Here is a 27,184-nt window from a genome sequence, read left to right as displayed (position 1 = left end):
GAGGTCAAATGAATCTCTGCCCCCATTCCACAAATACATCCAGTTCCTCCAAAAATAAAGTCCTATCATAGTTCATGAAATACAACATGGGGCACATGGGGAGGCTCTCCAGAAGGTTTTTGGACTCTTTGATCATCTTAGAGACTCTTGTCCCTAAAAAAATGAGAAACATTGAGGCGGGACATCTAGGGTTTTGCAGAAATCTGTAAACTCCATTGAACTCTACTGATTGCAGCTAAAGCACAACTGCTATGTTTTCCTCCTGAGCAGAGAGGCACCCTAAAATGTCTTTAGGAGCAGGCTGTGAGATCAGTAAGTGACACACACAGTCAGGGGGGACATGTCTCAATTATATGAAGGCGTGGCTTCTCCCCATCACCCTGAGTGGCCCTACCAGGCAGGAACATTGACCCAAACCCATGTGGCCCCATATTCTGATTCCTAGAAAAGAAGCCAGATTCTGACTTGTAACAGTAAACCTTTCACATTTAAAGACGTGTAATTATTTTCCAATCTTAAAATGTTTTCCATTAATTCTGTTATCTTTAGCATTAGGCTAGTGGTCAAAGAAAACAGTACACTAGTCATCAATTTGCTACTTTTTCTTTAAAGGAACAAGGAAACAAATAAGTATCCCAAAGTGCCAAATTTTGAAATTCCAAATAATAATAATTATTTCCATTATTATTATTATTACTGAGGTCACTTACTGTTGGTCTACTACTTGCCAAACCCTTTCATATGACAGTTCTAATCCTTTAACACTACTCAATATACTAGATATTTGTGTCCCTATTCACAGATGTGAAAATGAGGTTCAGGAATGTTAGATGCCTTGCCCAAGGTCAAAGAAATAGTGACTGAGGCCGGAAAAGAACAAAAACAAAAAAACTAAGGTTAAAAGTTTCTAAAGCCTGTGCTTTTCCTGTTGTTGTTGTTTGTGTGTGTGTGTTTTTTCAGACATTAAGAGTTCACTATTTCTCCTCTCTGTGTTCCCTGCCTCCGTGTCTTACTTCTATCTTGCAAGTAGGATTTTCTCATCTGTAGGAGATACATCCTTGCCAGAGGCTTCCTTGGTTGGATTTAAAACCCTATCACAGATTCATAAAGATGATCAGGAGGTTCTGCCTAACATTTTTATCCCGGAAGAGTCAGGTGTTTTCAGCCAGAATGCCACTGCAGAGTCCTTAGCCACGGTTACCTGAAATGGGATTAACGGAGATATCATTCCAACATTGATAAGGATGTTTTATCAACTCACGACCAAGCATCACCACTCATAAGCTTTATGAGAGAGTCTGACCTTTAGAATCAGGCAAAGCTGGCTCAGATTTCAGCTTCATCTCAGCTTTTCCTCTCTCTCAGCCTTAGTTTTCTTGTGCATATAATAAGAAATATATATCTTAACCATGTAGAGCATATGTGGTCAAGTACGAAAAGTCAGTGGCATCTTACAGGTCACTCTCATTAGCACTGGCTGTACTCAAGGTTGATTATGTAGTTCCCATCAGTTTAGTATTTTTAGCAGCTGGGGCAGAATCGCAGGCCCCACCCTAGACCTACTAGGTAAGATTCAGCATTTTTAAAAGGGTCCCCCGGGGGGTTCAGTGCACATTAATTAGAATTTGAGGAGCAAGACTCTAGGTCAACCCTTGTGAATCTATTGGCACCCATCACGCTGAAGGCCACATCCCTTAAAAAACAAAACTTGGCTTCATTGTTTTTGTTGTGGCTGAGCCTTCCATAAATACCATGTAGACCAAGTGTCCTCATGGTTCATTGTCTTGAATAACAATACATGAAAAATACATTTTGGGCAAGTATTGAAAAGAAACATGTCTTAACTTTTTTTTTGGTTGTTTGTTATTAACAAAAATGAAATAAAATTAAAATTTTGGCAAGTATTGATAAAATGATACCCTCCAAAGCAGAGGTTCTCAACCTGTGGGTCGCGACCCCTTTCACAGGGGTCGCCTAAGACATCCTACAGATAAGATATTTACATTATGATTCATAATAGTAGCAACATTACAGTTATGAAGTAGCAACAAAAATAATTTTATGGTTGGGGTCACAACATGAGGAGCTGTATTTAAAGGGCCAGAAGGTTGAGAACCACTGCAAAGTATTTCCTGACGGCTTCCTGGGAGGTGCTAATGCTGTCTTGAGAGACAGTTACTATTAGTACTTTTCCAAGCAGGAAAGTGGCACTGGAACAGGACTCAGAGAGCCTTCTTTGTGAAGATAAATATGTTAGCCTTTGTGGGCTGAACGAAGGTCTCTGTTGCAAGTATTCAACTCTGTCTTGCAGCATCAAAGCAGCCATAAAAAAAAAACATGTAAATGAATGAGGGTGACTCTGTTCCACTAAAACTTTGTTTCTAAGCACCGAAATTTGAATTTCATTTGATTTTTTTCACTTGTCATCAAATCTTATTTTCCTATTGATTTTTCTCTCAGTCATACAAAAACGTAAAGACCAGCCCAGCTGGGGTGGCTTAGTGGTTGATCATTGACCTATGAACCAGGATGCCAGGTCAGGGCACACGCCCAGGTTGCAAGGCTCAATCCTCAGTGTGGGGCGTGCACAAGGCAGCCAATCAATTATTCTCTCTCATCATTCATGTTTCTATCTCCCCGTCTCCCTTCCTCTTTCAAATCAATAAAAATATATTAAACATGAAATAAATTAAAATGTAAAGAACTCTCTCAGTTCATAGGCCATACAAAAATAGTTAGTAGGCCAGAATTGGCCAAAAAGCAGCAGCCTGCCTCCACGTGATTTAGAAGATGGGTCTTAAATTAATGGGTCCAGGATTCTGATCGCTTTCATTTGCACTCAGGACTGCAAGATTTCTATTTTCATGACCTTGGGCGAGATCCTCCAACTCCCTATGCCTCAGTAGCCTGTCCATTAATTGGGTGTAATAATAGCCCCTGTCTTATAGGTTGTTAAGCGGAGGAGATAATCCAAGTTAAATGTTGAAGAGGTTTGCCTGGCACTTACCAGGTATTCAGGAGGTAATTATTGTAATTGCTACTGATAATGTTAATTATCATATTGAGTCAATTGAATATTTTTTGTGAAAGCCTCTATTAGCCTAAATCTTGGAGGCAAAAGAATAAGAGAACAGTTCGCGTGAAACGTTACATTTTTAAACAATAAATAATCAGGAAGAAAGTTGCACAAAGGTTCTTTGTCGCATTCTTTTGTGTAACCTGAAATTATGCCAAAAGAAAAAGTGAAAAGAAAAGAAATATTTAATAATATATATTTTTAATAGTATGAAAACCAAAACTTACAAAATAAATGGGAATGAAAGATTATTTCCACTATACACAGATTCATCTGAGGACACCTTTAAAGATGAAATTCCCCCCAGTACAATTAAAAACATGATTTGATTTATAAGGATTAAATACACATACATATTTCTGCAACATCTGTGCCTAAATGGAAATACCCCTGTAGTTAGAACTCCACCCTAACCCTTCGGAGCAGCTCATCTTTCAGGCGTGTAAAACAGCATTAGGTATCAGCTGTGCAAATATTCTTACACGGCTTAGCTCAACGCTAGTCTATGTTCAAAAGTGCACATGTGCAAAGGCATGTTCAACCCATCCTGGGGTTGGATAAGTCTGTCAGCTGCAAGCAGTTACTCCCACCGCCAGGGACCTCATGCCAGCCTCCCAGGCCTCCACACCTGACAGAAGTTTGATGCTTCCTGGGGGAGGAAGCTTTGTAACAGCCCCAGCATTCACTCACCATTTGGGGCTTTCCGAGTGGCTCTACGGGAACACTGGGCCCCTGCAGGGCTCTGTTTTCAAGGGGCCCCTGGATGAGCACAAGGTAGATGTTTGTGGAGGTACAGACAGCACGTGACACACACAACCCTACGCAGTGGGTGCTCCGGAAGTCCCATCGGCCCTTAGCTACTTTATACATTTTAATAGAGTTAAGTGTATCCTTCTCCAAATTTCCTAGCCCATCTTAGCCTTGGAGCTAATGAGCTACTGAAGTGACTTGGACACTCCCGTAGTCACTGAAGCGTCCAATTGCCAGGCTGTTGGGATGTACCTTTGACTTCTCTTTTTAACCCAGAGATTGTCGACAGGGTCTAGGCATTCACCCAGGGGCTGACCTAGAACTCTGCCTGTCAGATGCTGATATGGAAAGGGCAGACTTTGCAAAACCGCCTTTCTTTTCTTCCTTCCCCTGTTCCAGTCTAATTTGATTTCTTGACAGTGTAAATGGCTGCCTATCAGAAATTCCTTAGTTTCTCTCCTCAGTGGCTTCCTGCCTCTTACCTTAGGTCCCTGGGCCCGTGGGACAGGAGAACGAGTAAGACATGATTCCCGACTTCTGGGCGTTTGTAGCGTTCCTGGGAAAGACATTCATTAAAGAGGTGATTGCAACACAATCTGGGAAAGCAGAGGAAGGAAGCGGAACCTGGCCAGGTAGAGGCACATAGACCCAGGTTCTAGGAGCAGAAGCCAGAGCCGGGTTTAAAGGGAATGACCAGGAGGTCACGAAACTCTCCCAATTGCATGGAGGGTATTGAAAGTTGACCCTGTGGTTTTAAGTGCAAATTACTGAAATGTCCTCCTGGATATATTTTTGCTGCAAGTATGTTATTTTTACTTTGAAATGTGGGTACCCAAAGAAACTTCAGATCTTATTTTAGAAGTGATCTTTGACCAGGGGTGCACAGAGGGGGCAGAGGAGGGCTTCCGGGAAGCAGCAGCCCCTGCAAGGGCATGCAGGTGTGAGGCCAGACCTTGGCTCCTGTTGCTCTGAGCCAGTGGTTCTCAACCTTCTGGCCCTTTAAATACAGCTCCTCATGTTGTGACCCAACCATAAAATCATTTTTGTTGCTACTTCATAACTGTAATGTTGCTACTGTTATGAATCACAACGTAAATATCTGATATGCAGGATGGTCTTAGGCGACCCCTGTGAAAGGGTCATTTGACCTCCAAAGGGGTCACGACGCACAGGTTGAGAACCGCTGCTCTGAGCCCATTTTCCTCACCGAAGGGTCGGCACTAGAATTAAAAGTTTAGACTCTTTCTCCGTCCTGCCTGTGATAGGAATCCCTCTTCTAGGCTTCTCCCCGCCCCTCCAGGGGAGTCTCCAGGTGAGAAAGGGTTGGGCTGTCTCACCCTCTCCCAACTGGAACACTGCAAGTCTTCCCCGAGAGTGCCCCTGTGGACATCTTGCCGGAATTTGAGATGCTGATGATCATGGCACTGGGAGTGACCGAGGTGACAGGCCTTGCAAAAGGCTCTGGTTATTCCGAGATCGTGGTCTGTCACACACAGTCCCTTCCCTGCCCGTTGCAGATAGCCATCAACTTTCTAGCCAACGGGTGACCAGGCTGCCCAGGCGTCATGTGAAGCTGGATGGCTCAATCTAAAAAGAGCTAGAAAAGAGGAAATAAATGAATCTGAGATATAGTTTGTAACTATGTGTGAACTTTAGGCATGCAAATCCCCAGCTATCAGAAAGGGACAGAAGAAGGCACACACAAGGAAGCTTGGTTGGACAGAGCACTATTTTTAGCAAAATAAAATAAAATAAAAATAGAAAAGGTCCTTAAAAACATATGTTAACTTAAAATTAAGAAAGGCTTTTCAAAGTGAGTGGCAGCAAGGGGTTATTTGACATCGATAGGAATAGCTGTTTGGGAATCATTAATTCATGCAGAAGCCCAAATAGTGTACTGATTAGGAGATGGAGGCGATGGGCATCTATGAGAAAGGGAAGGGGACCGATTACATCAATGGAAGGAAGGCATTTCTATTGGTGCAGATGAGCTAACATAGTGATGCTGATTCTGAACAATGCTTTTAGTTTTCAGCCCAGTAGTCTTCAGTGCAGTAGACATAACGTCTGCTCTCTTGTTATCTTTGCAAACCGTTGGGCCTATGGGACAGGAGAATGTTGGGCCCATGGGACAGGACGCCATTAAGAGACGCCATATGAAACGGCCACTTTAACATGTGCCAGAGCTGCCATGCACCAGGAATGGCCTTTCACATCTTATATTCGAACTTTTGGAATGTTATACTCAGGACAAAATAACCATAGGACTGGGCCTAGACAACCTGTCCCATTAGATGGACTGGGCCGACCTGGTGTTGGGGGAGGGAGAGGTGAGTCAGGAATGTTAATAGAATCTTTGTGTAACCTGGAAATAATGTACAAAATCCAGAGAGACACTAGGATCAGGGGAGAAGTGGGATTGGGGATGGCCCCTCAGTGTCCTCCTGCGATCCCTCTGTTTTGGCTTGGCACCTGAGGGACAGGGGAATAGAGGTGAGGAGACCACCTTTGGAGTTGTGTCTGGGCTTGTACATCAGGAAAGATTACTGTCTCTTAATGGCGTCCAGTGGCAGCCCCTCTCTATTTGGTGAAGTCCCACTCACTCTGGAAGTTTTAACTACACTTGTGTTGAACTTGGGTAAGATACCAAAAGGTTATAGAACGCCCCCCTCATCACCCGAGGGCAGGTCTCCAAGGGCACATTATTGTTTACACAGGTAATAATTCAGTTGCATTGGCTGGTCCCTCTGAGCGTCGGGATTTTTGCTAGGGGCTTGGGATAAACAGAGGAGCATGATTTGCCTCTGGCCCAGGGGGATTCTGTGTAGCTAAGAAGACCAATATCTAAATAAAAAGTTGTCATACGTCATGACAAAGGATCTACTAGGGAAATATTTTTTAAGAGTGATAGGAACGTAGAAGAGAGTACAATTAAATAAATCCCAGGGACACAGAAGGGAGAAGGGAAGGCATCTTTCTTCAAATTGAACCATATGAAATTGCCAACATGCAACCCTATTGACCATAAAAGCAAAAGGTCGATTTCCGATGGTTTATCTGAACAATAAGAGCAGGACCAGCATGCAGATTGCATCCCTTTCTCCGACTCTGATTGAATGGTGGTAACTGGCCAGAAGCTGTGTTGAGAATGATTCTGAGGATTCCAGGGCAACAGGAAAGAATAATATTGGAATTGTTCAGTGGTCTGTCCCGACTAAGGAATGGGTCTAAATTAAACATACTTGCCATACTTAAATGATAAGAAGTTTTAGAAACAAAATCACAGAAGTCTTAGGCTGTCCTCCTGGGTATAGGCAGGGGTGGGTGGGCTATACTGGGGATGATGGGGGTGTGGGTGGAAGACTCACTTCTGGAGACCCCTTAGACGGCTGTATCACAACTTGCTTTGGATGACCTTGTAAACACCCCCGATACTACTGCTTGTACCCCACTATCTATTCCACTTGCTTAAACATACACCACCCGCGCCCCCACCCCAGAGAAATGCACGGAGGTTACAGTGTATTCCTCCGCTGCTTTGCTTTTGCTTAATTCAAAGCTTTCTTTTAAGGAAAGGTCACAGTGTACTGAGAGAACACACAATAAGTACTTTGCAAATTAAATTGGAGGATGTTTTTAGGTAACATCACAACCAAGTCCTGTGACGGTGGACATTTCGTTTTACAAAGGTCAAAATCATTGCATAAAGGATTTTTTTTAACTACTTAGAGGGCAACCAAAGAAGCTATTTCAGAGCAGTTTCTCAGGACCCACAGCATAAGAAAGCGAGGAAAGCGTCATTACGTCCTGCCAGGATTCAGCCTTCTAGAGGGAATCTGTGTTGTGTCTCATTGGCACCCCTACATTGCACTGGGGTTATTGAAAATCAGTCCATGATTTTAACTGTGAAATACTAAAATGCCCTTCTGCATATATATTTGCTACAATTACATTATTTTCCTTTTGAAACCTATATACCCCAAGACATTTCAGATCTCATTTTGATAGTGGTTCTTTCTAAAAAAAAAAATATATATATATATATATATATATAGCCGAAACCGGTTTGGCTCAGTGGATAGAGCGTCGGCCTGCGGACTGAAAGGTCCCAGGTTCGATTCCGGTCAAGGGCATGTACCTGGGTTGCGGGCACATCTCCAGTGGGAGATGTGCAGGAGGCAGCTGGTCGATGTTTCTCTCTCATCGATGTTTCTAACTCTCTATCTCTCTCCCTTCCTCTCTGTAAAAAATCAATAAAATATATTTTAAAAAAAAATATATATATATATATATATATTATTGATTTCAGAGAGGAAAGGAGAGGGAGAGAGAGAGAGAGAGAGAAAAACATCAGGGATGAGAGAGAATCATCTAACAGCTGCCTCCTGTCCACCCCCTTACTGGGGATTGAGCCTGCAACCAGGGCATGTGCCCTGACTGGGCATTGAACCATGACTTCCTGGTTCATACGTTGATGTTCAACCACTGAGCCAAACTGGCAGGCTTAATGGAGGTTCTTACCCAGGGGTGCCCGGGAAAGTCTCGTGGAAGAACTTTCTCCTGCCCCACCTTCCCTAGCCCCACTCTAGAAGGTTCTGATTTAGTAGCTCTCTCTCGATCCCATGGAAACATTAGCTTCTCTCCAAGAGTTCTAGCAATGAGCCAAAGGAGTCTCACTGGAAAAGCATGGTGGAGGGTAGGGCCTGTCTTTTCTTCTGGGTGTCCTACCTCCTGTTGGTTGATTTTAGACCCCGCATCCCATGGTCTGATGTTCAGTTCATTTGCGGTTCATCCCCATCACAGACCAGCCTCCTGACAGAACTGGAAATACTGCGGAGAAAGTAGGTCATGTGAAGGCTCAAAAGTTACAATAAACTGTTCTCACCTACAGTAGGAAGAAGAAAGCACTGTCAGTTTAGCAAAGGTTGATTATGACTCAGGCCCATCCAGATTTTTAATACACTTGCTACCAAGGGAAGGTCCGTGAATTCCACTCTTACATCTGGGCTTTTAGGGAGGAGCAGGCGGGGGGCTCTCCTCCAGCTATAAGCCAGGACCCCAAGGCAAGCAGGAGAGGGACTAGGGGACTTCAGACGGAACTTCCTCCCAGGAGCTACTTCTCCTCGTCACACATTGGATGGACTGGGCCGACCTGGTGTTGCGGGAGGGAGAGATGCGTCAGGAATGTTAATAGAACTTTGTGTAACCTGGAAATAATGTACAAAATCCAGAGAGACACCAGGATCAGGGGAGAAGTGGGATTGGGGACGGCCCCTCAGTCTCTTCCTGCGATCCCTCTGTTTTGGCTTGGCACCTGAGGGACAGGGGAATAGAGGTGAGGAGACCACCTTTGGAGTTGTGTCTGGGCTTGTACATCAGGAAAGATTACTGTCTCTTAATAGCGTTCTGTGGCAGCCCCTCTCTATTTGGTGAAGCCCCATTCAGTCTGAAAGTTTCAACTACACTTGTGTTGAACTTGGGTAAGATACCAAAAGGTTATAGAACATCCCCCTCATACCCAAGGGCAGGTCTCCAAGGGTCCAGGTGAGTTCCAGGTTCCCTGAGACTCAGGCTTCCTTTCATCGGGGATTGCCTTCCTAGGATGGTGGGAGAATACAGAGACCAGTGGAGGTGCTGATCTTGACCGGACAGGGAGGTGTATTGCCATCGTCAGGAATGGGCAGCAAGCACTTCAAACGTCTCCCTCCTACTTTGCAAAGCCTCAGAGTTTGAGCAGCAGGAGGAGAGCAGACTTGATACCCCGAAGAGCCCTGGCCCTCATCCTTGGAGGGAGTGGTTGAACATAACATGGCCTAGATTGAGAGAGATCTCAGGAGTCCACCGTTCTTCACGCTATAGGCTTCCTCTTTGTAAGGATGAGCGGGGCCCTTTGCTGTAAATTGAGGGGCAAGTCCTCGCTGCAGTGCCGCTGTGGGCAGTCTTCAGGGGCAGTGACACAGCCTCTCCCATGGGGGACTGGGAGCTTTAGGGGAGACGCGGGAGACGCAGAAGTCCTAGATGGTCTCACCCCGAGTCCACAGGGGGGTCAGGGTGGGTCACAGGAACGGCGGAAGTTGCATTTGTTTCTTCCCTGTCTGACTTGTGCTCTTCCTCAGAAGAACTGATTTGGACTTAAGTGTGGGTGGTGGGGGAGGAACACTTTTCTGTAAACATAGCAACACACGTGCTTGCCATTTGCTGAGTAATGATTCTGAGCCAGGCCCTGTGCTGGGCATGTCTCCGTCATATGACTCACCACCCCTCCTGCAGGTAGGTATATTCACCCCGTTTTCCAGATGGGACTCCCAAGGCACAGAGAGGTACAGTCACTCACCATGATCACACAGCCAAGTAGTGTCTGAGTCAGGCTTGAAATTTCCACACTCCCCTTTGAGCATGGCATGCTGCTTCCGTTATGGACCTGAAGCTGGGGTCCTGGGCCAGCCAGGCTCCTCTACGCCCACCCCGTGGGGAAAGGAATGACATGTGCTTGGTGGGCTGGGGGCGGGCCCCCCGGCTCCCTCTGGCTAAGGCAGGGGCTGCTGTGGGGGGTCCCGTCACGCGCTCTGGGGTGTGGCTATGTTTTCATTTGCCTGCCTTTCTCGTTTGCGTTACCTTGATCTCTCAGGTGTAGTGTGCCTGTTCCCAAACCAGATACCATCTATCTCTCTCTCTTTCGTAGGCACGGTGCTGTTGTGCCAGGCAAACCAGGAGGGATCTTCCATGTACAGTGCCCCCAGTTCACTTGTATATACTTCCGCAAGTAAGCCCATGTTGTGGCTCCTTTTTTTGTTTTGTGACATAACTCTGAGTCCAGTCACCTTCCCTGCCATGTCAGTCCCCTTCCCCTCCCTCCGCCCCGCCCTCCCGCGTGGCCCCCTCCAGGTGAATTTGGTTTCCATGAGCATGTCTCTGTTTCCCGTTGCCTTAGCATCCAATCCCTCTGCTCATTACGTCTGAATCCTCACGTCCCGGATGTCCCAGCCTTTCTTTGTGCAGACCTGTCAGGACTGGGTCCAATGGATGGGACATGGGGTGTTGGGATCGGGGAGGGGAAGGGAAGGAGGGAAGAAGCTATAGCTCATTGCCTGCCTTCTACCACAGCCTTGTAAATTCATAGGAGAAATATTGAATTAAAGCATTCAGGCCATTCAACTGGCAGCCTAGCCTAGCAGAGGTGCTGGGTCAGTCCTCTTGAACTGAATTTCCTCACTGTGGGAAATATGAGTAGCCTGGGCTAGTGACTTGTTTGCAAGGCTGTTCTATCCTTGGCTATGCGATTCCATTGAGGAAGAGGCAGAGGAGGAGGAGGAGGAGGAGGAGGAGGAGGAGGAGGAGGAGGAGGAGAGAAAAGAATGTGGTTGCCCCCCCCCCCCCCATCCCCCATTTAACTAGGGAAAACAACAAGTTAAAGGTTCTTTAATAGATGTAAGTATACCCATCAAGGACTAGGGGGAGGAAACCAAAATAACAAGGGAAGCCAGATCACAATGCTGAGGTGGAAAACAAGGGTTGCTCTGCCTGGGGTGGATGCTCTGAAGAATGGCCACTCCCTCTCTCAATTCACAGAGCAGGACCTAAAGTGCTCCTGGATCCCACATGGTTCCCAGCCCCTCCTCAGTCTCTAGCCACAGTCTGACCTTGTCATCTATTTCACACTGTGTGTGTACACCCTATGCAATTCCTATACCTGCCCAAACAGGTCCTCATTGGGATCCGTGCTCAGAAGTGAGTCTGAGACCATGGGGAGGTGGGATGCTTCTGAGACTCGCTAGAGAGGGGTTGGGAGAGAGCGGAGGACGCAGGCTCATGATGATTAGAGGATGAGAGACAGGAGAAGCCTGACCACCTGCCAAGACCGAGCATCTCAATTCCCAAAGGCTGAGATAAACCTACCTCTTCACTGTGGGGCAACAGTTAGAAGCAGTGACAGGGACCCCAAAACATGATCACGAGAAACATGAGGGTCCCTGAAGGCTTCAGGTCATGTGGGCAGCCAAGGGCTTCTCCCAACTAGAGCATAATCTTCAATGGCAGCTTTGACATTCATGAAATGCAAGGTCTCCAAGAAGCTAGCCATACCAGCCAGATGTGGCTCTTCCCGAATTTATGAAAAGTGTCCTATTTGGGCCAGTGCAGACGCCTGTGCATACATACGGTAGATGAGAATGCTACTGTACATTTTCACATGCTCAGCCTTGTTTTTGATCCTCGCAAAATCTGCACCAGGTAGGTTTTGTAATGTTTGCTTTACAGCCTAGGAAATGGGGGGCACAGAGAAGTGGGGTGATTCATTCAGGACCACCCAGCCAGTATAGGGTAGATTTGTTTCTCAAACCTGGGGAAATTAATCTTCTGGCCCCATTTGGCTCTAAATCTCATCATCATCCCACTATACCGGTCCCTCCCTCATCTCTATACACACTATTTCTGAAGGAGAGTTGGGTTGAATTCCAGAAGGTTATTTAGTTTTTCTTTAACACAGTTGTTTTATGGGACCATCTGGGAGGAAACCGCCTATCTCCACACTGTCCAGTGGGTGTGTCCTAGGACTGAAACACTGACTTTTTCATTTTACTTAATTTCAATTAGTGTTACTCTAATTAGCCTTGAGAGGCTAATGGCCACCATATTGAACAGTGTGGCTTTCTACAATCATAGGCACGAAATAAATCAAGCTAAAAAAGGTCTGGTTTTAATTGGTACAGCCATTCTAGATCAACTCGGGGAAAGTGTGTGTGATTGTGTCAAACACAGAACTAGGCCACAGTTCTCCATATTTATTTAAATTTTTAATTGTTTTTATTGTTGACAATATTACAGATATCCCCCATGTCTCCCTTTTTGCCCCCCCTCCACCCAGCCTCTGCCCCACCCCAGGCCTTCACTACACTATTATCTGTGTCCATGAGCTATGCACATATGCATATAAGTTCATTGGTTAATCTCTTCTAGGCTCCCACTCCCCTGCCCTCTGAGATCTATCAGTCTGTTCCATGCATCCATGCCTCTGGACCTGTTTTGTCTGTTAGTTTATTTTGTTCATTAGATAAGTGAGAGCATGTGATACCTATCTCCGTTCTCCATATTAAAATCAGTGAAACACATGGGAAATGAAATCATATGATGCACTGGTCAGCAAACTACAGCCAAGGGCCACATCCAGCCCACAGCCTGCTTTTGTAAGGCTTGTGAGCAAAGAATGAGTTTAGATTTTTTAAAAAGCATTATAAAAACAAAACAAAAACAGAAATATTGGGAAAGAGACATAGGTTGCTCACAGAGCCTAAAATCTTAGTAATCTGACTCTTTATAAAAAAAAGTATTCTGAACTCTGACTTAATGGATCCATTTTATTATTGAAAATAGACAATGGGACTGTTGCTTCACTGTTTATAATACATTTTTTCTGAGTTTACGAGTAAAGATTTATAATAATTATAGAAACTATGATGTGTCTGTGCCCAACACCTTTCATTTTAAAATTGTATAATCAGTCATATTATCTACACATTTGTCATCCTATTATTTTCACTTATTATCGTGTCATGTGTACTTTATGCACATATGTTAATGACCTCATAATAATCTGTTGTCTCATGATATTACATTTTAATCTATCCCCCCTCCATTTGGGCTACTTAGATTGATAGCTATTTTTCAAAAATAATAAGGAAAAGCAACGCCCTGGTATGTATTAGTATCAAAGACAACAACAATGACTAGCTAACCCTCCTAGCCCATAAGGAAGCAAAACAAAATCTGGTTACTCACCCCCCCAGTAATGGTATTTAGATCGACCAGCTCAGTTAGTGTTTTGTAAGGGCAGCCAAGCTGAGACCTCCCCTTCTCCAGCTGGGTGGCTGGAGGGGCTTCCATTATCTGTATCCTGAGGCCACGCATTGTTGCTGAGTGTAAAGATTATCCATTCCTCCCAAAGCACTTGGCTAAGACTTCCTTTCTCCCTCTTCTCCAAGTCAGCAGTGCCTTTTTGGGCCAGGCTGTTTGCAGTTAGCTGTCTTCTTTGCAACATTTACTTGGGTTTCCTCTTCCAGATTAAGGTGTACATCCCGGTACAGAGTCACACCCCATTTTCACCAGACACAGTCACCTGAGATACCTCTCCTCTCTCCAGGTGTGACATACACCTGGGTAAGAGCCAGGGGCCTTGTCTCTGAGGTCTGAAGAGTGTGGCCTCTTTTTCTCTCCGGATCCAGCCTTTTCCGCAGAAGCTGAGGCCCCCTCTCTTCTCAGCCATTGTTGAGGATTCACCTGGTTTTTAGCTTGGAAGTGCATGCTTCTCGCTTAGGAGGAGCAGTTGTGCTCCTGGAAAAGGGGGAAATACATTGCACTTTTGTAAATTGTATCCTCTGTGTTCACTGGCCTCTATGAGCACTCCTGAGTTTGTATTTGTTTCACGCATCTTTACCTGGCCTTGGATGTTTTAAACTTCAATTGTCCTGCTTTGTAGCCAAATAGCTCATCATCTGTAAATAACACCCTTAAATGCAGTAGGGGAGATGGTGTTTAAAGGAACCCTGCTGAATTAGTCAGTAATGAAAATAACTCTACTGAAGTTATCTGTTTTTTAAGATGCATTTTTGCATAATGGGTTTTCCCCCTTAAGTGAACCATCCTCACAGCACGACCCAGGACACGAAAGCATCCAGAGAAAGGTGTTCACGCAGGCGCGGTCAATACAGCCTAATCCCACAGAGCCTCCCATCTCATACGACTGACTCCAGTTTCTCCTCCTCATGCCCTTTAGCATAGTGTGAAACCCTAGTTCAAGTGTCATGGGACATCAAATATCCTCTTACATGCCCTCAACACTCATTCTGAGTGTACAATGGGCCTACTTTCTATCAAACTTAAATAAAGTCAGAGCAAAACTCCAGAGAATAAGGGAAGATCATCTTGCCCCAAATGCAAAACATGTAGTATTAATATTGTTGTCTTAAGATATTAATTTTAATCAAATAAATTAAACTAATAAAATACTTTTAATCATTTTAAAACAACTTTTTAAAATTAATTTGAAAGAGGAAGAGAGATAGAGAGAGAGATTGATGTGAGAGAAAAACACTAATTAGCTACCTTCTGTATGTGTCCTGACCAGGGATTGAACCTAAAACCTAGGTATGTGACCTGATGGAGAATCGAACCTGCAACCTTTTGGTGTACAGAATGACGCAGCAGCTGAGCCACCTGGCCACGGCAATTTTAAAATAATATTAATTAATTAATTAATTAATTAATCATGTGTTTGCTTTGAGTAGCAAACAGTACAACCCCTAGGGCAGTGGTCAGTAGGCCTTGCCTGTCCCGAGTGAAAGGCACCAGCCACATTAGCACTGTTTACACACAGTGAATGCATAATATAAACATGTATCCAGGCCAAAGTAGGAAGGTAAAGAACATCTCACCTCTCTTCCAAGTTAAGGCATTACTCTGGTTTCTACTCTTCAAGTTAAGGCATTACTCTGGTTTCTACTCTTTGAAACACGCAGCAGTAAATTATTGGTTCCATAAATATGAAAGCCCAACTCCACTATGGATCAGCAAAGCCAGCAATCACTCACCCTCATTTCCATATGGAGTAGATGTTTCCAGAAGGAGGTAAATATCAGCTTAATTTTCTTTACCATTTTATGAATAGATTTTCAATGACAAAAGAGACATGGATGGACTCACTATAATCGGGGAAACATGCCAATAAACCGAAACACACATGTATGGAATAACATGGTAAAATAGTCCCACTTTATTAAAAAACACAAATTCTTTAAGTAATTCACATTGACTCCATGCTAAGTATCTTTCCACATGTTTTCATAATAATGCAAAGCAGGACAGACTCACATGCAAGGGGTAGTGGTAATAGTACAATTTAAACAGTGGGCAGTGTACACATACGAATCATGTTTCATTTCATTGCATAACACACGTGGACCATCTCCTGTTAAATCTTATGATAGTGTCATGCTCTTCCATAACGTGGGTGGTCCGCAGTTTATTCAACCATTCTCTATCCATGGTAGTTCAAGCTCCTTCTTTTTATACCACCCCACAAACATTTTTACATATACCCTGACACACCAGGGCTTTACATTTTACATCTAGGCTCCCAAACATGGGGCTGTTTGTTCCATCCAAACATTCTTGCCAGCACCTGCATATTTTGCTTTTTCTTTAATTTTGCAAATTGGATGGATGAAAAATAGCATCTCAGTTTGCTCCAGTGAGCATTTGCCTTTCTCCTAGTGAAGAGCATCATCCTTCAAAAATTTAATTGTCGTTTGGATGTTACCACGAGTGACTTTTCAGTACACATCTGCTCATTTCTCTCGTGTGTTTACTCATTTATTTTAATTCACATTGAGAGGCCATTATTCATCAGGGAGAATAACCTGAGTATAGGATAGATGTTGCCAATATCTATCCTATTTTGGTCATTTGATTTTGCTTACATCCCAGCATATAGTCTTAATTATATAGGCAAATATATCTGTCTTTTCTTTGGTTACTACACCATAGTGCCAGCATGGTCTGTTCTGGTGAGAATTCTTCCTGGCTGGTAGATGATGGTCTTCTCACTGTGTCTTCATATGACACTCTAAAGGCACTAATCCTTTCTAAGGGCCCCATCCTTATGACCTTATCTAAACCTAATTACCTACCATTTCTAAGTACTATTATAGCGGGACTTAAGGGTCAACACATTTATTTAGGGTTAGGGGAGTGAGCAGACTTTAGTTCATAGGAAACACCTTGTCACAGAGGGCCCAGTTTCATCGTCAAGGGCTCAGAAAATAAGCATTTTTTTTAACAGCAATTTCTGTATTGTTCTATATGCTTATCAATGCAAACAAGTATTTTCACATAGTTACATGGAAGCCACCACTTTCAATCCATACGAAGACAAATTCTGAAATAAAAAGAAGATAACTGTTTATTCTTCCTAAATTTTCACCCCTGACAACAAGGGGGGAAAAAAATCTGTTATCACAGGCAAATGCTCAGAAACCTTAATGTTATCAAAATGCAAAATCATCTCCTCTATTCACTTTTATGAAACTCAAGGGCAAGTGGTAGTGGCATAGTTTTAATTGATATATTGATTGCAGATTGTATGGAAGTAATTGTGTGGAATTCATAAAACAATGATTTAAGTGGCAGAAACATACATAAATCAGGCTTGCACTTTCTACATTTAGGTAATGGATAGAGCTTCCATTGGTTTCTGTAATTAAAGCAATGGCCTCTGTTAATTTATGGCTTCCTCTTTCTTCTGCCCAATACAGAAAATGTCACTAGACTGAGTTCAATAATAGAAAGTGCACATCGAGGGCATTGTGTTACTGATACATCGGTTTAAAAAAACCCACATATCTTCTTTCTCCCTCTTTCCAGTAACTCAGAGCTTCCTGGCAGCCTCCCAGAAAGGCTTTTCTAATAGTTTCTAGAGTAGAATCATCTGGGACTAGATTGAGGAAAGTGAGGCACTCCCCTCAGACAAAATGTACAGAGGCTCCAGAAAGCTCAGTCATCAAGGTGAATAGTATATTAAGCAATATTTCAAAATATTGACATTTAATGGAAAAATTTCATGGAATAAATATCAACAGGTTTTCTAAAGATAGGATGATTATTATTAATTTTTATTTTGCCTTAGGATCCAATATGGCTCAGCATAGCACCTCTTTATCTAAAATTTAAAAAGATATTTCTATTGATATTTTTTAGAGAAAGGGCAGGGGAGAGGGAGAGAGAAAGAGAAAAATGGATGTGAGAGCAGAACATGGATCTGCTGCCTCCTGTGACCTCAGGGATTGAGCCCACAACCCAGGCATGCCCCTGACCTGGAATTGAACCAGCAATCTTTTGGTGCACAGGACAATGCCCAACCAACTGAGCCACACTGGCCACGGCTCTTTATTTACATTTGGATAGTCTATTTCTCATGAAATTGTTTACAATAATTTTATTTTTTTATAATTGCACCAAACTATCTTGATTACTTGTTTATTTGGTGGTCCCTCATTTAAATTTTACACCCAAGGTGAGTGCCTAACTAATCTTACGCTAGTTCCAGCCCTGATATATAAAAAAATAATAATAAATGGATATTGAGAACTTCCTATATGTTGAGCATTCTGCTAACCCTGCATATGAACTTTCTCAATTAATCCTCACAAGGTAACTATGAAATAGGTGTGATTATTCTGCCTCCTTTTACATGAGAAAATTTGAGGTCGGAGGGAGTAAGGAACTTGTGCAGTGTCCCACAGCCAGATCAACGTGAACCCAGCCTAACAGAATTTCAAGACTTCCACCTTTCCTGGTCTCTAAATTTTCCCACCAGTGGCTGCAAAACAGCAGTGCCACCTGCTCTGCTTCTGGAAATGTCCGCACAGGGAGTGGTCAGGCAGAAACTCTAAGCAGCTGCCCAGCCTCTGAGCTCAGCCCCCGTTGTCCTTCCCATCCCCGGATTTCTGGAGAGGCCGTTCTTCCCCCGGCTGCTCTGCCTGGCCAGGGTTGGCAGAGTTGTTCTTTAAAGGGCCAGAGAGTAAATAGTTCCAGTCTTATGCACCATCTGGTCTCTTGAAACTCACCATAGACTATACATAAATTTATAGGTGTGGCTATGCTTCCAATAAAACTTTATTTACAAAACGGTCTTCAAGCCAGATTTGGCCTATAGGTTACCAACCCCTTTGTCAGACCATCATTTAAAATAGGACATCTGGCCCTAACCGGTTTGGCTCAGTGGATAGAGCATTGGCCTGCGGAATCAAGGGTCCCAGGTTCGATTCTGGTCAAGGGCATGTACCTTGGTTGTGGGCACATCCCCAGTAGGGAGTGTGCAGGAGGCAGCTGATCAATGTTTCTCTCTCATTGATGTTTCTAACTCTCTATCCCTCTCCCTTCCTCTCTATAAAAAAAACAACAACAATAAAATAAAATTAAAATTAAAAAATAAAATGGGACATCTGTAAGACTTTCAGCAATAAAGATAAATAAATAAGTGGGCAGGGCACAAGACAGCTGGCTCCCTGGGGGTGGAGATAAAAAAGACTTCTTCTTTTTAATATATTTTTATTGATTTCAGAGAGGAAGGGAAAGGGAGAGAGAGATAGAAACATCAATGATGAGAGAGAATCATTGGTCAGCTGCCTCCTTCACACCCCCCACTGGGGATCAAGCCCGCAACCTGGGCATGTGCCCTTGACCAGAATCAAACCCGACACCCTTCAATCTGCAGGCCTATGCTCTATCTACTGAGCCAAACCATCTAGGGCAAACGAGACTTCTTTTCAATGTGCACCCTCATGTATTTTTAGCATTTTGAATTATTTTGTCACATTTTAAGACAAATAATGGAAGGTAAGCATGTAAAAGAACACCCTCTCCCTGGTACATATTCAATTAGAATGTAGACATGAATTCAGTCTAGATACAAGTTCAATTGATGTAGTTTTGCTCTCACAATAAACAACAAACAGATCTGGCTGTGGAGGCTTTGTTTTGGTGCTGTTTTCCTGGGATGGATAGTGAGACTCCCTCCACCCTCCCAGGACCCCTCACCCTCCACCCAGGCCTCTTCTGGTTCCTCCCACACACTGCCCAATGCTGGCTCCCAGAGATGCTCAGGCGGATCCTTCTGATCAGGAATCAGCCAGCACTTCATTCCTCCTGTGTCCATGACTCAGCATTATGGTGACAGCGTGTGCCCTCTGTCACTGCCTCTGAAACAAGTCCTTCCTCTTCACTCATCTGTCCTTTGATGGGGCAGGGGATTGAAAAGGCATCACTTTATTCAACCAATCAGGTTCTTTCCATATGCCAGGTACCATTCTATGCACTGTGACTGCTACATGAACATGGGATCCACAAGTTGACTCTATAGTGCCTACATTCTCGTAGACAAGATACATGATAGACAGATATATAAGGCTAAGATCTCAAAATTGCAAACACACTACTCCTAGCGACATTTGGGAGGTCTTTCCCGATAGGAGATTTACCCACTGCTAACACCTCCTGGTAGGTGAACTAAATATCACTGCCTTCCCCATCATTCCACACTAGAGACAGACACACTTAGCTTCTGTAGTCCTAGTTCCCTGGTTGAATTCATGGAAGAAGAGATTTGGAGACACCTTCCATGGGCCATGCTCTGCGTGTCGCCCCAATCAGAGCACACACCTGATGGGTTGAACAGGGGTTGTCCCCAGTTGTCAGCAGCCACTGCTGATGAAGGGACCCCGGGAACCATTCTTTCTCCATCGCTCGAGCACCATCTCCTCGCTTTGCTCCATCTGCCCTGCGTTCCCACGGCCCAACACATCTCTCATTTATGAAGAGGTTACCTTTAAGAGTGTTTTTTTTCCCCCCTAGTGATTCTACCTGGACACCAGTTTTCAGAAGAGGTTCATTTGTATTTCCAGTCCCCACCATTTCCAGCCCAATTGGGTTAGCTCCCTCATCGACATCCGTGTGGTTACTTTGGCGGAATAGTAATAACCCCATTACTTCTGCTTTGTCCTTTTTTAAAAAAAAATCAATTTCAGGAACATTTAAAAAATCACTAGTAAAACACACTCCACCCCTAGTTGCTTCAAGGGAAGAATCTGCGGAGGAGTCACATCCCAGGCAGCTGTTCTCGGCTCTCCGGCGCTTTGGCTATTAATCTCCATGCGGAATGGTGGCTTGCTTCTTTTTCAGATGGGGGTCTCCCTTCTGCAAAAGACCGCCGATTGCAAAACCTGCCGTCCCGCGGTGTGCCCCCAAACATCTTATTTGTCTTGATATTTCTTTCACAGAAACACATATGACAGATAAGGAGTCACCAGAGGATGGTTTGCTTTGTGTCAGACAGATATTAAAACAATAAACCACATTGTCCTGGGATTCCCGTGCGCGCACAGCCAGAGAACAAGGCCAAGATGAGACGTTTCTGAAAGGCAGCGAGGCAGTTGTTCTGGGGGAATTCCCTGGAAACCCGAGTTCTGTGATCCCACTGACAGAAAGCACTTTTTAATGCTCGCGTTTTCTTAGGAGGAGCCGCAGACTGCCTGGTGCAGCTCCCCCATTAAACTCCTCCACCATGCCCACCTGCCACCAGCCCCTGCCAGGGGCCAGAGGGAAATCCTTTAATGGGTTGAGAAGCTACGTTTTTTATGCGCTCATCTGCATGTCATTGGCTTTCTCAAACTAATGTGGATTTAAAATAGAAAAAAAGAAAACACCCACAAACCTCTATTCTGAGTTCAGAGCTCTGAACATGAACTTTGCAGGGGCCAAAGCTAAGACCTGATTGATTCCTGGAATAAAAGGGGAGCAGTTTGATACCATGGTGCAGGTGTGCATTCCTGGGACCCGGCTTTGCAGGTGGAGCCACGCCCTCTCATTGGCTGCAGAGCTGGGAGTGAGCATGTTAGGAGGGAAGTAAGAACATCCAATGACACTCATATAATTCAAGTGCTGGGGTGGGGACTCTTGGTGCTTCTTGCATAGAAAGGTGTCCAACTGCAGAGGTGGCCCCCTCCTCCCTTTGCCTTATTTCTCTTCAAAAGCGAATCTCCCTCCTCTTATGTGAAGATACATAAAAGGGAAGCTGAGCTTGTCTCCCATCGAGGGAAAAGAGCCCGGCATAGTTCATTTAAACACGATAATTTAAACAGTTGCTTCACTAAGAACTCCAAAAACCATCAATTTCTTAAATCATGTTTTCATTTATGTAAAGCTATTTTGTCACTCCTGGAGAGCTTGTGGGGAGTGTGAACAAAATGCAGCTTTCAGGACCAAATAACACACCATGCATTTTAGATCTGTCTCCTGGGGTTTTGTTGGCATGTCGTGTGGACTCCTGATACCCCGTCACTTTTTATGGAAAAATAAACAAACAAAGATACAAGAACTACCTCTATGGGCACACCTGCTCAGGGATATATATTATCCCCATCCTTGGTGAATGCTACAGGGATCTAAGCACTATTTCCCAAAGATCATTTTATTTATTTATTTTTAATTAGTTTTTTCAGTTACAGTTGACAGTCAATATCATATTGGTTTTAGTTGTACAGCATAGTGGTTAAACATTTATATAACTTACAAAGGGAGCCCCCCCTCCCTGCATAAGTCTAGTACCCACCTGACACCATAGATAGTTATTACAATATTGTCGACTGTATTGCCTATGCCAGTGATGGCGAACCTATGACATGCGTGTCAGAGGTGACACGCGAACTCATTTTTTTGGTTGATTTTTCTTTGTTAAATGGCATTTAAATATATAAAATAAATATCAAAAATATAAGTCTTTGTTTTACTATGGTTGCAAGTAACAAAAAATTTCTATATGTGACACGGCACCAGAGTTAAGTTAGGGTTTTTCAAAATGCTGACACGCCGAGCTCAAAAAGTTCGCCATCACTGGCCTATGCTGTACTCTACAGCCTCATGGCTGTTTTTATAACTGCAAATTTGTACATCTTAATCCCTTCACCTTTTTTCACCCAGCCTCTAAACCATCTTCCATCTGGCAGCCATCAGTTTGTTCTCTGTATCTATGAGTCTATTTCTGTTCTGTTTGTTTATTTTATGGTTTTTGTTTTTCAGATTCCACATGTAAGTGAAATCATACGGTGCTTGTCTTTCTCTGACATTTCACTTAGCATAATATCTTGTAGGTCCATTCATGTTGTTGCAAATGGCAAGATTTCATTCTTTTTTATGACTGAGTAATATTCCATTGTATATCCAAGATATGAAAGCAACATAAATGTCCATTAGTATACAACTGGATAAAGAAGATGTGGTGCATATATATGCAATGGAGTATTACTCAGCCAAAGATAGTTTTTAGCCCCTAGTATTGGTTCTACAAAGTTATCTTTGAGTATCCACATGGTTTAGTGAGAAGAGCTGGAATTAGGCAGAGCTGGGCTTAAATTGTCATGGTTACACTAGAGGTGTGACCTTGGCCTAGCCTCTTCGCTGTGAAGGTATTCATGGATACCCACTCACCTGTGAGCATCAAATATTGTTGTGAAAAAACCTTTCCATTTGCTTGAAGCAATGTAGTTCCTCAAACAAAGGGCTGATCTTTCCCTTTCTTTCTCAGAAGCCATATTCTGCAGGCCTTTAGAAAGTTCACCAAAGAAGCTGGTCTGGAAGGTTTAAGTTAGTCTAGTGACTGGACAACTGGACCATTTCTGCATGGTCTCCTTCATTCAGTTCTATCTACATGGGGGTCTAGGGAGGGCTCCAGTCTGACATCAGGTGGGGGAATCCCTAGGTCCAAATGGCTTGAGTAGCAGGGGTGGGGAACATCCGGCCCGCGGACCCTACAAGGCCAGGGAAATCATTTGGTCTGGCTCAGCCAAGGCCTTATGGGTGAGTTAATTAAATGTTTAACCAAATATAGCAGGCTAGTTTTTAAGCTGATCATTTTGTATGGCCCAAGAATGATAATATAAGTATCTAAATGGCCCTTGGCAGAGAAAGGTTCTCCACCCCTGGCTTAGGGTGTCACTTAAAGCATCAGGACTCAGTCTTTCAAATCTGGAAGCTGGTTCTGAAAATCAGATGGCCTCAACAAGCTACACCCACAGCGATGGCTGGAGGCAAAATGATTGATGCCTTGGCATCGTATCCCCATCCAATGAGCCACTGCCACCCCCTCCAAGGGCCTCGTGTGTGGAGCCGCAGCAACCCCAGAGAGTCATGGAAATCCAGCCCAACATAAGGAAGCTAATTTATCTCACTTGCCCTGTTTCCTACCTGGAGAGGCAATTCACCAAGCTTGCTGTTTCAGCCAGCTGTTAGCTAGATCATGAATGATTTAGCAATTGAGCCTTTACTGTGTATATGCACTCGATAAAGTAATTATTTATAGAAATTATTTGATTTTTTCCCATGGCTGCCTGAAAAAAAAGCTAAATTTTAACACCAGTACAGGTTTTGTCAAACAAATAGATTTTGGCAAATCCCTTCATCCAAATTAAAATAGACCTCAGCATCTCCCAGTTTTGTCTTCAACATCCCATCAAATGACAGAAAGCACTTTTGCAAGGCCTTCTGTGGTCCTGCCAAGTCAAACACTCCAAGATTGAGATTCATTCTTGTTTTGCGGGAGGAAGTGTTACAAAAATCCTGCCCCGGGGGATATTGTCAATACCTGTGCGTAGACAGATCACAAATATGTCTTGTGCGCAGTAAAAGCCCACCACTGCACATTCAGCCACCATGGCATTCAACACATTTCTGTTGGATTAATCTGGCCATTTGTAACCTGGGAGAAAAGAGGCAGCTCACTTTGGGAGGGAGGCAGAGGAGTGTGGCAACTAGTCACAAACCAAGGCTTCTGTCCTCATTCAAAGTTGCACAGACATGAATGATGAAAGAATATCTGTGCATGAGCGTTGGGTGTGGTTTTGCTGCACTGTTTTGAATTTGTTTTTATGTTAGGAAGCATTTCTGCTTTGGGAACACCAGACTCAACATTTAGAGTACATCTCTGTGTGTTCATTGCACTATTGTTGTTGTTGATATTATTATTATTATTATTATTATTATTATTATTATTACTAGAAGCCCAGTGCACAAAAATTTGTGCACTCAGGGGGGAAGGGGGGGTCCCTCAGCCCGGCCTGTGCCCTCTCGAAGTCTGGGACCCCTCGGGAGATAACGACCTGCTGGCTTAGGCCTGCTCTTGGGTGGCAGAGGGCAGGCCCAATCCCTAAGTGCAGCCCCTGGTCGGGCTCAGAGCAGGGCTGATTGGGGAGTTGGGGCGCTGCCCCGTCATGCACAGAGCAGGGCGGATCTGGAGGTTGGGATGCCACCCTCAGTCACGCTCAGGGTAGGGCTGATTGGGGGGTTGGGGCACCGCCCCCTGTCACACTTAAGGCAGGGTCGATGGGGAGGTTGTGGTGCCACCCCCTGTCATGCACAGAGCAGGGCCAATCAGGAGGTTGGGGCGCTGCCCCCTGTCACTCACAGAGCAGGGCCAATCAGGGGGTTGGGGCACTGCCCCCCCTTGCCCCCCCCCCCCCCCCCCCCGTCACGCACAGAGCAGGGCCCATCAGGGGGTTGGGGAGCTCCTCCCTGTCACGCACAGAGTAGGGCCAATAGGGGAGTTGGGGCACCGCCCCCTGTCACACACAGAGCAGGGCAGATCAGGGGGTTTGGGCACCACCACTGTCACACTCAGGGCAGGGCCGATGGGGAGGTTATGGCTCTACCCTGTCACACACAGAGCAGGGCCCGTGCGGTTGGGCGCCGCACCCTGTCACACACAGAGCAGGGCTGATCAGGAGGTTGGGGCTCCACCCCCTGTCACACACAGAGCCGCAGGGCGATCAGGGGGTTTGGGCGCTGCCCCCTGTCATGCTGATCTGGTGCCAGGAGGCCTCGCGGCAACACTGATCCCAGTGCTGGGAGGCATACTACCCTTTTACTATATAGGATAGAGGCCTGGGGGCTGGCTGGTTTGCCCTGAAGGGTGTCCTGGATCAGGGTGGGGGTCCCCACTGGGGTGCCTGGCCAGTCTGGGTGAGGGGCTGAGGGCTGCTTTCAGGCTGGCGGGAAGCTCCCAACCACTCCTTTTTTTCTTTTTTTTTTCTTCTTCTGGGCCAGCTTTAGCTCTGGCTCTAGCTCTGAGGCTTCCGCTGCTGGTTTGTTTGCCGTTCTATAATCGAAACAATGTATAACTTCAGCTCTGAGATCCCAGCCCGGCTATATTTGTTAGAATGTTTCAAACTGCCAGCTCAGAGGCCTGCAAGTCAGGCGGGGAACGTTGCAGTCTGCAGTCACTGGAGCAAGGAAGCCTCCCTGCTCGCTTCAGTGCATGGCTGCCGGCCGCCATCTTGGCTGACAGTTAATTTGCATAAGGATACGCTGATTAGCCAATCAGAAGGGTAGCGGTCGTACGCCAATTACCATGTTTCTCTTTTATTAGTGTAGATTATTGGTCCATGACACATTTCTTTCTGAGGAAGAGATTTATTCCAGCCATGTTGTGAGTAAAGTAATAACTGATAACACTATTAAATCAATTCTATTCAGGAAAAAAAAAGCACAACACTCCAAAATATTATGAAAGTTTCTTGCTCAAATCTTCCAAATCTTGGAGAAAAATTCTAGTTGAATTGAGTCATAAGGAGCTTGTTATTCTGACAGTGATGAGGTTTGTGTGTGTAACACTATTCTAGTGCAACCCAGGTCCGTTGCTGGGAGAGCCCATTTCCCCAACATTTCTGGATTGTATACGACCCCCCAGGCTTGCATCCAGATGTGGAGATAAGCCCCAGTAGAGAAGGGAAACAGCTTGCCTTGGACTCTTATTGGGAACATAAATCAGTAGTGACCCCTGCGGCCTGTATCCAATTAGTAGAAAAGGAGCAAAGCCCTTCCAGGTGTCTTGAAATCTCAGAACATAAATAAAGAAGGTTAGCAATGCACCTGCCCCCTCCTCCACTTTTACCCCCTGTCCCTACCCAACAAAGAGCACATTGAGGTCTCAGGGCGACTTGTCAACAGATTCCTCTGCAGATGAACTCAGCCCATGATGAATTGGGGCTGGTGTTTTTGGATGTGGTTTGGATATAAGGAAATGATAATAGCAGCTTGTACAGACAATGGGAAGGAAGGAAAATGGAGAAACCCTTGTCCAAGGCTGACATGGGATGCCTTTGTCCTAGTTGCCTGTTGGGTAATAGATAAGCTGATAGTCTCTCTAGTGTTAAACTGTCTGAGTTCAGATAATTGGGTGAGATTCTGAGCTACTCTGTGTCTTCGGTTCCTCCCAGGAAAGTAAGATAGTCATTATACCTGGTTTCTATGGTTTTGTAAGGAATTGGTGAGTTAACTGATGGATCTGGAGGTTAGCAAGTATGAGTAAATAGTAGCTCTTATAACACGTAGTCAGATCTCCTGCATTGGCAATGGAGTACGGGGTGGTGCCATTTGCCAGCTGTATTCACAACGTTGCTTGGATTATTCCAGTTATCACTGCTGGAACTTTTAGGCACGTAAGGCCCAGAGTCCCTTACCACTAATGTTCTCACTACACCACGTTCTTGTCGAATCTGCATCCTTCCTAAGCCGCATCTTAGCAAGTCCTTCAGGTTCATGGAGCATCACCCATTTTTTTCTTCTGTAACTGGTCCACTTACTCTGGCATTCTAGTTTACCTGACAGTATAATCCATAAACATTGTAGGGTTTACCTTGGACCAGGTAACCTTCTAGGTCAGTGGTTCTCAACCTTCTGGCCCTTTAAAAACAGTTCTTCATGTTGTGACCCAACCATAAAGTTATTTTCGTTGCTACTTCATAACTGTAATGTTGCTAC

At 44.5% G+C, this 27,184-nt stretch overlaps 1 protein-coding gene across 27 annotated transcripts in view; it reads left to right on the top strand.

Annotated features, from left to right (window-relative positions):
* The window catches only part of RBFOX1 (RNA binding fox-1 homolog 1), a 2,061,082-nt gene that overhangs the window by 1,964,830 nt on the left and 69,068 nt on the right, over window positions 1-27,184 (top strand). For 19 of the 27 annotated variants that reach the window (XM_070413017.1, XM_070413018.1, XM_070413032.1 and 16 more), the window contains one exon: window positions 10,509-10,589. The exons of the other annotated variants lie outside the window; for them this stretch is intronic. In XM_070413017.1, coding sequence (XP_070269118.1) covers window positions 10,509-10,589 — 81 coding nt within the window. The remainder of the gene's footprint in view (window positions 1-10,508; window positions 10,590-27,184) is intronic. 27 annotated transcript variants of the gene reach the window in all.

The sequence above is a fragment of the Myotis yumanensis genome, unplaced genomic scaffold, assembly GCF_028538775.1.
Source record: "Myotis yumanensis isolate MYYU_CA2020_CCGP unplaced genomic scaffold, mMyoYum1.0.hap1 SCAF_4, whole genome shotgun sequence".
Lineage (NCBI taxonomy): Eukaryota > Metazoa > Chordata > Mammalia > Chiroptera > Vespertilionidae > Myotis > Myotis yumanensis.
This window is presented reverse-complemented; position numbering and strand designations above follow the sequence as displayed.